Raw genomic sequence first — 13,297 nt, 5'->3', positions numbered from 1 at the left:
TAAGCGTGGCTATAGGGCACATGTGTTCACCAGAGAGAAACAGGCTGGGGGAAGTGAGAAAAATCACCTCTGGGGGGGATGGCCACACTGCAATCTCTTTTCCTCCATTCTCCTCTTGGGATTTTGGGCATGTGTGCACATGTTCCTTGTGTGTTCTCAAGCCACCAGGGGATCTGGGACTTGAACCACAGTCAGCCATGTGGCGGTCCAGCACCCTTAACCATTATGCCACCTGCTGGCCCCACACTTTTTATTATATGCTTAAAAGGGAAAGGAAAGGTCCAGTCACAGTGATGCAGGGTAGTGCAATGGTCTACAGTGCTGGAAGCCCATGCAAGACTGGTATCCAGTTCCCAGGGTGACCTGTACATGTCAGGGGGCAGGTGCCAGACAGGAAGACTGTGGGGAGGGTCACAGTGTGAGACTCTGTTGTTTCTCTTTCTGTGTTAAAATAAATGATAAAGTTTTTTGAAAAATAGGGAAAGCACATTCATTGCTTTTCTTTTTCAATAATTTCTTGAATATTCTAGGCACATTATTCTTCCAGATCACCTTTATTTTCATTTGTCAGGATTTAGATTAACAAAGGAAACCTCCTCCAATGAGATTTTGGCAGTACTTTAACTACATTTAGAGATTAATTTGAAAAGTAATTTTACAATTTTTAGCTGACACTTTTGGATTTCTAAGTATAAAATCACGTTACCTTCATATAACAACAGTTTTTTCCCCTGACTTTCCAACACTGAACACTTTTAAAGACAGCGTAAAATTAACTTAAAAATCAGGAATTAAGTAACAGTTCATTAGAATAGTAAGGACATTCAGTAAGTTGTCTTTTAAAATATATTTAAATATTTATAAAAAAATCAATAACTTTCTAGAATTTGGTTCTCAAAGTTGGTCTTTTTCTAGCATTATTACTACATTGGATAAAATAACAGATTGATACTGGATAATATATCTAGTTACTATCTTTATACCATTTTTAAATTTAATGAAAAAATTTCTAGTGTTTTACCATCAAACATATTTGCTTTTGATTGCAAATATCTTCTATTACAATAAATAAAAATATATGTTTTAACTCTAGCAAGAAGTTTTAATCAATAATAAATGTTTTATTGAATGCCTTTTCAGCAACAATGAAGACACTTTTCCCCGATTAACTTATTAATGTTATGTATTACTGTAATTGTTTTCCTAATGTAACCCTTCTTGTATTCTTAAAGTAAAACTTACTTAGTCATAGTGTTGGAGAATAATTAAAAATCCTGGGAGCTGCTATTAGACAAACATTATTGACTGTCAGGCTTTACCACTTCCTGGTTGTTTGAAATGAAGTTTTTTTTGTGTGTGTCATAGCTTCTTTACTTGGAAAATACTAGTACTGAATTTGTAGGGTTAAGAATTCAATGAGGGAACCAGCAGTTAGCATAATGGCTATGTGGCTGGACTCTCACGTAGTCGACTGCGGTTCACGTCCCGGATCCAGTGGCTTAAAACTCATGCCGGACGTGTGTGCGTGCGTGCCCAAGATCCCGAGAGGAGAATGGAGGAGAAGGGATTGCGGCGTGACCATCCCCCCTGGGGGGTGATTTCTCGCTTTCTGTCTCTATGTCTCTCTCTGTCTGGCGAGCGCACGTGCCCTATAGCAAAAACCTCTCAAAAAAAAAAAAAAACAACGGATTCAATGAGATATGTTCTGAAAAATACCTACATAATATTAGCACATGGAAAAATTATTGGCCACTATTATTGTTGCTATGTATTTTTGCAATTCATTTGTTAATATCTTATTTGGGATTCTTACATCTACATATAATTTACATCTATATATTTCCCTTTTTAGGTCCTATCTTTTACCCATTATATATATATATATATTTTTGTGTGTGTGGTTTTTTTTTGAGAGGTTTTTACTATAGGGTGCGTGCGCTTGCCAGAAAGACAGGAAGAGACAGGGAGATAGTGAGAAATCACTTCCCGGGGGGGGGGTGGGGGAGGACCATGCTACAATCCTTTCTTCTCCATTCTCCTCTTAGGATCTTGGGCACACATGCACACATGCCTGGCATAAGTTTAAGCCACCAGGTCTGGAACTCGAACTGCGGTCAACTACATGGAAGTCCAGTGGCATAGCCATTATGCCATCTGCTGGTCCCCCCATTATATTTTCTATTGATTATTACTAGTATTAGGAAAGCTTTTGAAATATTCATTATACATATACTAATAAATATGCATATAGGCATGTTATATATAGCACATATATATAACATATGAAGCAAATACATATATATAACACACATGTGCAACCATAAAATTTAAGCCTATTTATTAGTCTGCATCATTTTCAGGTGGTTCTCTTCAGGGGCCTAGATTATTAATTGTAACATACATAAATTATGAACTTTGTGTCTTTGCCAATAAATAACAATCTTACTTTTTTCTTGACTTACTATGAATTTTTACATGTTCAACAATACGAATGACAGCAGGCACAATAGAAATGTTTCTAGTGTTGAATCGCAGAGCATGAAACTGGTTATTGATATGAAAATTTTAAAAACCTGGTTAATACCTTCTGAGTACCTAGTGTATGTAAAGAGAGATTAAAGATCACAAGACAGCCTGACTTTAACAGGCTTAAAGTGAATTTAGGAGTAAGATTCCAAGGTAGTGCACACATAGCTGTACATCAAAGTGTAGATAATGAGCACTACAGGAGTTTAGAAAAGGACTGTAATTTTTATAAAGCTTCAGTGTATTAGATCAAGTATGTTTACGTGGTGAAGTAACTATTACAATTTTTATTACTGCTTGGGAAATAACTAATACCTTGCTAGGTACAGATTGTAGTGAAATTTATTGACTAGAGTACCCTGATTTAGCCAGTATATAGGATTGGTCTTGAGCTAAACTTTACTTTTGTATAGTATAACTTAAAAGAATTGTTGCCCAGTCAGTGGTGTAGTGGTTAAGGTGGCTAGATCCCACATGGTTGACAGTGTGGTTCAAATCCTGGACCTTGTGGCTTAAAAACATGCTGGGTACCTGTGCATGCATACCTAAAATACAGACAAGGAAGGAAAACTGGAGAAGGAATTGTAGCATGAAAAGCCCATAGGGGGTGAATTATCCCTTTCTCTCTCTCTTTTTAGTGAGTGCACATGCCCTGTGGCAACATTAAGAAAAAAACTGGCAAAACATATTTTTAGTGTGACATTTAAATTGCTCAAGAATGTAAACTTTATGGCTCTAAGCATTTCAAACATACAATATTAATCCCCAAATATTCTTGTCTATATAGTAAATAGGGTTCCACAGAATTGGTCAAGCAATCCTTTGCTCTATATATTTAAGAATTCAATTAGATATGGCACATGAATAGCATATATTATTGCATCTCCCGATTTTAGTTGATGAGTTTACAGTCAGTCAACATTGATTTTGTACCTACTGTTTTCTGAGTTTAATATAGAAACTGTAAAATAGAAGTCTTTAAAAAGTGTAAATTCTGAGGCCAGTGGACAGTGTCATGGTTAAGTCACTGGACTCCCACGTAGTCGACCATGGTTCAAATCCCAGACCTGGTGGCTTAAAATTGCTAGGCACATATGTGTGCATGCCCAAAATCCCAAGAGGAGAATGGAAAAGAAGGGATTATGGCATGGTCATCCCTTCTGGGGGTGATTTCTTGCTTTCTGTCTCTCTGGCAAGTGCACATGCCCTATAGCAAAAATCTCTTCAAAAAAAAAAGTATAAATTTCAATATGACACCAAAAGTGCTCATGTTGAGATGATAAAGATATAATTAATCTGTAAGATACCTTCTGGCAACATGAGTCCCTGACTACTAGTAATGATGATATTTACTAACAATTACACAAACATTCTCAATCCTATAATATGAACTAAAAGTGAATACATTTAAGTATTTGTAAAGCTATAAAGAGATAATTCATCAAACGAGAATCTACAGCAAGAAATGCCTGGTTATTATAATGACCAAAGTATTAAATTATGCAAGCCAATATTAGAAAACACATAAAGTTAAATACATTGTCAATTCTGTATTGTAAAAAGTTAAAAAAAACCTAGTAATTGCAATTTGGTCTATAGCAAGTTTTACATCATAAGTACTTATATAATGACAAAGCTTTTGGGAAAAAAAAATGCAAGTTCTAATACTGAATCGAGAAGGAACTTCTGCTACTCAAGAAGTCATTAGTTTAACAGAGTTAAATCTGTTAAAAAAGGAGGGACTCAAATTTATTCTCTAAGATTTCTTTGTGCCTGGAAGAAAACATAAACATATCCAGAGCACTATGTTTTAAAACATTAATTAGTATGATAACATCTTTATATGTCATCTTACCTATTCATGGAGTTACCATGCTGCAAGTCCTGCTCGGTAGGTCGAAAGAATTCAGCCATATTGTCTAGAAGTCTGCTAAAGCCCCGGTTTAAACAGGTATTCAAAACTGTACTAAAATCTGGACTACATAAAATAAGAAGTACAAAGTTACTTTTAGATTCTCAGTGGGAAAGGAAACAAATTCAATGATCATGTGGTTACCTTTGAGAGCCACCAACATTTCTAATTACAATTTAATTTTTACTAAATTTCCTGAAACACTGTAAAAATATATCAAGGCATCAATATTCAACAATCATTGATAAAATATGAGCTTAGTATTTAGAGTAACAGGAGAACATGTACCCATTTCACTAGATTTTCTTATATTAGCGAACACTTTGTACAATACATTTTTAAAAATGCCAATACCATTAATAGTATCACCACTTCTCTAGAGGAAACTCTTGAGCCCTCACACAGTCACAGATTATTGGCTTGCCTTCCATACTCTAACATGATATCCCCATGAGACAGAACTGTACTATCATGTATAGATGAGAAACTAGGTACTTGAGGGGTGAAGAAACTTGTTCAAAGTACAAATTTGGTATGTGGAGGAGCTGGAATTTAAACAGACCTTTTTGATCTTAAAAGTTCAAGCTCCTTTTGTTAAGTTGTGTTAGCACCTCACATAAAATTCTGACATAAAAAAATAATAAATAAGTGTTGTTTGCAAGTTAGAAAATTCTACTTACATTCATCTTTCTTAATCGGAGTGTGCATGTGTTTGTGTATATATGTCTATCTAGCCACCTTTGCTCTTTAGTTTTCCCTCTTTTTTTTTTTTGAGTTTCCTATATATTCTGATTATCAACCTTTATTTGAAGCATAATTTGAAAATATTTTCTCTCATTTGAAGGGATGTCTCTTCACTTACTATTGTTTCCTTTGCTGTGGAGGGTATTTTTTAAAAATTTTTTTTAAAAAATTTTCATTTCATTTTCTTCCATACATTCAATCACATTATTATTTATCTGGCTTTTGACAGGAAGTGGATGAATATGGAAGACTTACTGCTGAGTGAAGCAAGCCATACTATGAAGGAGAGGCATTGCATATCCCTCTTTTTAAAAGAATTTTATTGGCTTTAATGAAGTAGAACTTGGATGCCATAAAATTTGCCTATTTTAAATGTCCAAGCCCAAGGTTTTTAACAAAGTTACATAACTGTGCAACTATCTCTAGGATCAAATTCTAGAACTTTTATCACCAGCTATACTCATGTGCAGCCAACCCCCATCCACTCTTAATGCTAGGGTCACCACTAATCTACCTTATGTCTCTGTGGTTCTAGGCCTTTCACAGGAACAGTCATACAGTATGTGGTCCTTGCGTCTGGCTTCTTACACCTAGGATACTGTTTTTAAGGTTCACCCACACTGTAGCATGTCTCAGTGGCTTGTTTCTTGTTATCGTTAAATAGGATTCAATTGTATGAATACGTCACATTTTACTTATTAGTTTATCAATTGATGGACATCTTGATTATAACCCCTTTTTGGCTGTGGTAAATAAATAATGCCATTACGAAATTTCTTAGCAAGTCTTTGTGTAGATACTTGCTTTCACTTCTCTGGGGTAGGTACCTAAGGGTGAACTGCTAGGTTACATGGCAAGCTAATTACACTTTGTTCTCTTTTAAAGGCAACATGGTAGGGCTCAAAGAAGGAAAAATGATTTAAGGGCGCAGAAATAGAAGAAATGGAAACTGAAGAAAAGATCACCTTAGGACCTACATCACAGAGTTACTGTAAGGATTAAATGAGTTAAGACACGTAAAACAGTGCTTGGAGCAGAGGTGCTCAAAAACTGAAGATAACTTTATAGTACTATCAGCTGGACTGGTGAGAAATGCACACATTGGAATGTTCACTTTGCAAGCTAAATAATGTAATTGAATGTAAGAAATAACTTCCAATAAAGTAAAAAGCCTAAATTAAAAAAAATAACAAACAGAATAAAATAAATAAATAATTCTTTAAAATAAATAAATAGTTATAGGAAGCAATGAAAAAAAATAACTGTTCATTTCTATTCTTACTGATAGTATTTATTTAGGCCAATGAAAGAAATGAACTTCCTGAGCTTTTTGAAATAAATGACCCTGCTTCCTATTTCACACACATATAAATACCACTTATAAATTGATGAAACCAAAAATATATTTTAATGCATTAACTAACTCTTGTAATCCAGATTTGCATATTCAAGTGCCAATAAACACAGCCTGTTGGATTTCTGTAATCTTCTAAACTTCGACCTCTAAAACTGACCCATTATTTAACTGCTTGTCATTTCTGCTGCTGCTACCACCAACTATGACCATCTCTTAATTAGGCTACTTCAATTCTTTTCTTTTTAAATTTTTATTTAGGTTTTTGCCAAATGATGAGTGCACTCTCTGAATAGAGAGCTAGAGAGAGGGAAAGTGAGAAATCATCCACTAAGGTGGATGGCCATGCTGCAATCCCCTTTTCCTCTGTTCTACTCCTTGGACTTTGGCATGCATGCACAAGCATCCAACATGATTTTCAGGCCACCAGGTCCGGAACTCAAATCATGGTCAGTCATATGGGAATCCACTGCCTGAAGACCCACGTCACCTGCTGGCCCCAGCTACTTCAATTCTTGAACTGGTTCCTGTCTTCTATTCTTATCTCTTAATCATCAATTTACCATAAAGTAATGAGAAGGATGTTTAATAAACACAGCATATTGTTATCCAGCTTAAAACTCTCTCGTGCTTTCCATGAATCTAACAAAAAAACAAATTCCTTGCCATGGACACATGCCCAACATTCTCTAGTCCCTGCCTATTTCTCCAACTTCATTTCCCTGTCATGCTTCCAGTTCTAGCAATGCTGGTATCTTCACTGTTCCCTGAACAAACCAAGCATTAAGATTTCTGCAGCTGTCTCTCTGCTTTGAACTGCAGACTCCACATCACAAGGTTCACAGCCACAGTACATACATGTTCTGCTCAAATGACATCTCCTCAGGGAAGCCTTTTCTAACCAATCTATCAAAAACTGCATCCCTGGTAAACTTCTAGCCCTTTAACCTGCTTTGTGTTTTATCGACCATGTTATAAATAGTTGACTTACATTAAATTTATTTGTTTTTCTCTCCCACTGAAATATAAATTTCAGAAGGCCTGGAGATCTAGCATCTAGAATGATATGCATATACCATAAATGGTTAATAAATATGTGATGAATATATAGTTCAATGAGACAAATGAATAAATACATGAACTAATTAGTTCTACCTTTGACATGTAGAGATTTCAATCTAGACCAACTCCTGAGAATGGAAGAGTAGGGCTATAAATCTGGGAGTCATTAACATGCAGGTAGAATTCCCTGGGGCACTTGGAGATGAAATAAGAACAAATACATGGGAAACACTGATGTTCAAAGGAAAGACAGAATTAGAGGAACCTAAGAAGAAATCATCTAAGAGTTGGGAGAAAACTTAGGAGATTACATTATCATGGTGAAGAATCTCGAGGAAGGTAGATCAACGTTGCAGCAAGGTCAAGTAAGATGAATATTACGGGTTCACTGGATTTGGTGAAAGGTCACTGATGACCTTTCCCAGAGCTTCATGGAATGATCTGGTAGAAACCATTACAAGAAAAAAGTGGGAACTGCTACTGTAAAAAGAGAAAAGACTAGAACTTGACAAATTCAGTTCCTGAGTTAACCTAAAAACTTAATAGTTTTTTTTAAGAACAGGAAAAATTATTATAAGGATGGAATTACTTCCTCAGAAAATGAAACTAAAGAAAACAAGTTAAAATTATCCCAAGGAGGCATACAGTATTTTCAATTAAAAAGGACTTTGATGTTTTTTATCACTTAATGATGAAGTGGGAAGGACAGGTATTACTACTCATATTATACAATGGTAAAATTACCTCAGAGAGTGTGAGTGGCTCAGCCAAGGTTGAAAGCTAAAAGTAAATAGAAGAGCCAACCTTAACTCTAAGTCATATGGTCTTCTAACGAATAGTCTGGTGCTCTTTCAATTTTTACCATCCTGGCTCTCTCTTGGGTGATTTAAAATAGTAATACTCAACTTAGAAAAAAAAGGAAAATTTTGTATCACTTGAAGCTTTTAGGAACAGTACTGTATATTCTAAAAGGTTTAGCGCAAGTAGTTCTTAAGTTAGATACAGAGAAAGAATACACAGGAACACGTGCAGGTATGTGCATATATTTGAGGGCTATTAGCTAGAGCTGGTTGGTGCAGGCTTGAAAGAGCAACTCTTCCCAACTATCTAACTGGGCAGTCAGTAACTTCAAATTGGTAGCCTGAGCTCTGCTGTGGTTACAACTTGTTTCTGGTAGTGTTGTTGGTGTTGTTACTGTTTCAAAGAGGTAGCTGTTAAACATTTACTAGTATGCACACTGTATATCAGAATTATCCTGTAAAGTTTTTCTCAAAATAAAAACACTGAGGGAAGCTATACTCTAAACTGCATCTTCTGGATCCCTGAAATATTGGACAAGAAGCCACTTTAAATCTGAGGTGTGTCCTGGTATATTCAGGGAAGCTATGCTCTAAACTGCATCTTCTAGGCCCTGAAATACTCAGACAAGTAGAGGAGAGATTTTTGTCACAGAAAGACCAGAAACCACTACAGAGGCACAAGAAACATGAGAAACCAAAAAATATCTCTCCCCTAAGGTAAAAGAACAATCCATCATCATCCACAGACAGTACAGTAGAACTCATGAAAATGTCCGATAGAGACTTCAGAATATTCATAGTGACAAAACTAAAAGAGATGCAAGAGCTGAGAGACAATGAACTCCATAAGACACAGGAGAAGAGAGAAGGAGTTCCAGGAGGTGAGAAAGTTCTTACATGATTTGAAAGAGGAAATACACACCATAAAAAAGAATCAAATGGAGCTGTCAGAGATGAAGACTGCAATACAGGAAATCAAAACTTCCCTTTAAAGTATTAAAAGCAGATTAGTCCATGCAGAAGATCAAATCTTGGGTGTTGAAGGCAAAACCTCTGACCTAGAAAACAACCCCAAAAAAACTGGGAAAATAACAACAACAAAAAAAATGAGAATACTATATGAGAAATACTAGATACCATTAAGTGCCCAAATATCTGGACAATCAGTATCCTAGAAGGTGAAAAAACTAATAAGGGCTCTGATAATCAATTCTATGAAATCCTAGAAGAAAACTTTCCAAATCTAGAGAGGCATTAAAATATTCAGATCCAAGAAATACAAAGGACTCTTAACAGAATCAACCCAAGAAGATCTTCTCCAAGGCACATCATAGCCAGATTGGCAAAATCCACAAAGACAAGATACTAAAATTGGCAAGAGAAAAACATCAGGTTACTTATAAAGGTTATCCCATCAGGCTAACATCAGACCTATCATCAGATCCAATGTGACTAAAGGATATAGAAGCACAGTATATAGATGCGAATACCAGATACAATGTGTGTGAAAGAGGAGGGTCTGAGGAAGGACATTTAAAAGAAAAATAGGGAGGCAAAGCATTAATGGCACAAAGAAATGTGGTATTATCTGTTTAAGATATTTTGTAGTTTTATCAACTGTACTAGGGAGAAATGTTCACCTGTTGAAATATCAATTTTGTAAGCCAAATAATAATGTGATTGAATGTATAAAAGAAAAAGAAATGAAAAAATTAAAAAAAAATAAAGTTAAAAGAAAAGATACAATGTGAGCAAAGAAAAAAATGGGAAACAATATTCAAAGTGTTTAGTGAAAAACAGTTTCAACCAAGAATACTGTACCTGGCAAGGTTATTCTTCATATGGAAAGAAAGGATAAAATCATTCTCAGATAAACAAGACCTGAAAGAATTTGCCAATACCAGACTCACTCTTCAAGAAGTTCTGAAAGGAATGCTCTATCAGGAAAACCAAAGATACACATACAGAAATAAAAGAACAAAAAGTAACCAAGAAGGACTAGCAGTTAGCGTAATGGCTATGCCAATGGATTACCATGTAGTTTACTGTGGTTCGTGTCCCGGACCAGGTAGCTTAAACTCACACCTGGCGCGTGTGCATGCGTGCCCAAGATCCCGAGAGGAGAATGGAGAAGGGATTGCGGCATGGCCATCCCCCCTGGGGAGGTGATTTCTTGCTTTCTGTCTCTCTGTCTCTCTCTGTCTTTCTGGCAAGCGCACGTGCCCTATAGCAAAAAACTCTAAAACAAACAAACAAAACAAACAAACAAACAAAAAAGTAACCAAGAAAATGACCAACTTAATGCTAGGGACAAGAAATATCAATAATAACATTGAATGTTAACTTCCAGGATTTAAATGGAAAGATCAGACCACAGTGACATTGCAGAGTCAATAGAAGAGAGATTGAACATAAGATTGAACTAGTGAAATAGAATTTTATGACTTCTGAGTACATTACTGATTTTTTTAACCATGCTTTCTTTTCCCAATTTAAGGATTTTGCTTCCTTTTAAGTTGATAGGTTCATCAAATTGTTAAAATATTTTTATTACTGTTTGTTTATTTTTTTTAAATGCAAACAAACTTTTCTTCCTTCCTGATCCCTCTGGAACTGGAAAATATTTGGGAGTATTCTTATTTTTGTGGCAGAAGGGTTACTTGCATAAATTCAATAATACCTGTTATATTGAATCAGACATTGGAAACACTTGTTTATTAGACAGGGCCTTCACTGGAATGTCATATATGAAGTTTAACCAGAAAACTATGGAACTAAGGTAGATCTCAATTAAGCCAACAGAAGCTCTTGGAAAGATGACCTGGCACCATAAACAGTTCTCCCTGGCAGAGAGGATTAGAGAAGCTATATGAAAGAATTCCTACCATAAAATAACCTGGACTTTTCCATCCGGCATTGTAATCAGTAGAGATTGCAAAAGAGCAACCACAACCAGAGGATTATCTTGAGGAAGACTTTGAAGGAAGAAAAAGAGACTGATCTTTGCTAGTAGATGGTATATCACAGAATATTTGGTGGGCAGGGCTGAATTGAGAAGGTTTATGTGTGACTTGTGTGAGGGGCATTTGCTTTTCAATAGTTTGAGTAGTTGACATGTAAATATTTTCTCAAAAAAATATTTAAAGCCATACTGTCTCTGTTATAGAGTCACAAATAAAATTATAACAAATATAACTCGGTTTTTTGACACACACACACACACACACACCCACATTAAGTACGGTATCACTCCTCAACCAGTACACCAGAATCTACAAGCTAGGGAAGTACATAGATAAGGTATGAAAATCTTGAAAAAATTCTTGTTTCCCTTCAGTTTAGGCCTACCCAAAGGCAGGAGGAAAGATTCAAAATTAATTGTAATACAATATTGTGTTGAATATGTAGTTCAAGAAAAACTAAAACATGGTTTTAAAGACATTCAAACTACAAATTATTTTCCTGTTACATACAGTACACATACCTTTCCAACATGTCTCTAGTTTCATTGAGAAGTTTAATTGTGGTAACGTCTCTAGGTGAAAGTCCACAGGCCTGTGAAATTAAAATACCATACTTCAAGGTTTCAAATACAAGCACAGGGTTATAATGAAACTAATCACATTCATAAACTCAATGGTTCAGGAAATCTAGAAGTCTATATTCTATTATCTATCAATAATAAAAAATGTTAAAAACTCAAAAACAATGTAAGATTTTGTGCATCAGTAAGTACTATTCAAGACATGAATCCAAGTAAAATTATACATTGTAAGAGCTTTGCTTCTCTGGCCCTTTTTGGATAGGTTTCTAGCACTAACAATAGTGTCGTCTCCCCCTCCCCTCATTGGCACTTTCACTTTCCATGGCTTGTTTCCACAGTCAGAAAGTACTACATGGAAAATTCTAGAAAGAAATAATTTGCAAGTTTTAAACAACACATCACGAAGCCTACATCCTCACTTCCTCTTATCATGTAGGCATGTCATCATCTCACATCATTACAAGAAAAAGGGTGAGTGCAGTATAATATTTTGAGAGAGAGAGAGACCACACACAGCTTTTATCACAGTATATTGTTATAATTGTTGTATTTTATTATTAACTGCTACTGTTGTTGCTAACCTCTTACTCTGCCTAAATTATAAGTTAAACTTTATCACAGGTATGTCTGTGTAGGAAAAAACAGTACATAATAGTTTTCAGTTCTATCCACAGTTTCAGGTATCCACTGTGGTCTTGGAAAATATCCCCCATAGACAAGGGGCAACAACTGTATAGAGAAAGAAGGTAAGAAGGCTTTGAGCTTGCAGAGGACTAGGTTTTATGTGTTTTCTTTTTTTTTTTTTCCTTTCACCAAATCTTAGGAGGATATATGTGTGTCTTTTTTCATTGATCCAGTCTGAGGCTGTGTGTGTCCTTTCAATCTGAGGTATCAGGTTTTAATTCAGTTAGTAAAATTTGGCCCATCAAAATTCCTCTCTGAATAAGTTACTTTAAACTATTTTTTTGGTTCTGCTTTTGAATTTTTAATTTTTGAAAAATATATTTTAGGTTTTTGCTATAGTGCGGGTGTGCTCACCGAAAGATACAGAGAGAGGCAGAGAGGGAAAGTGAGAAATCACCACCCAGAGGATGGCTAGCCCACAATCCCTTTCCCTTCATCCTCCACTTGGGATTTTGGGCACACATGCATATGCACCCTGTGTGGTTTTCAAGCTATTGGGTCTGAAACTTGAACTGTGGAGTCAACTATGTGGGATTAAGTACCAGGCTACTTGCTGGCCCTTCCACTGCTAAATTCTAAAATTTAAAAATCATCTTAGAGTTCCAGAAAGTTTTTATTTTTTTAATTTATTTTTTTAATACTCTTACTGCATTTCCTTGAGCTGGTATAGC

General features: G+C 35.5%; 1 protein-coding gene across 3 annotated transcripts in view; it reads right to left on the bottom strand.

Annotated features, from left to right (window-relative positions):
- PEX3 (peroxisomal biogenesis factor 3) overlaps positions 1-13,297 on the bottom strand; it is a 55,111-nt gene that overhangs the window by 8,634 nt on the left and 33,180 nt on the right. For all 3 annotated transcript variants that reach the window (XM_014593016.2, XM_006161909.3, XM_027765689.1), the window contains exons 9-10: positions 11,883-11,953; positions 4,382-4,504 (exon numbers count right to left, since the gene is read on the bottom strand). In XM_014593016.2, coding sequence (XP_014448502.1) covers positions 4,382-4,504; positions 11,883-11,953 — 194 coding nt within the window. The remainder of the gene's footprint in view (positions 1-4,381; positions 4,505-11,882; positions 11,954-13,297) is intronic.

This window comes from Tupaia chinensis, unplaced genomic scaffold (genome assembly GCF_000334495.1).
Source record: "Tupaia chinensis unplaced genomic scaffold, TupChi_1.0 Scaffold139457_1, whole genome shotgun sequence".
In the NCBI taxonomy this organism is placed as follows: domain Eukaryota; kingdom Metazoa; phylum Chordata; class Mammalia; order Scandentia; family Tupaiidae; genus Tupaia; species Tupaia belangeri.
The sequence above is the reverse complement of the archived record's forward strand: the minus strand, read 5'-3'. Positions and strand labels throughout refer to the sequence as shown.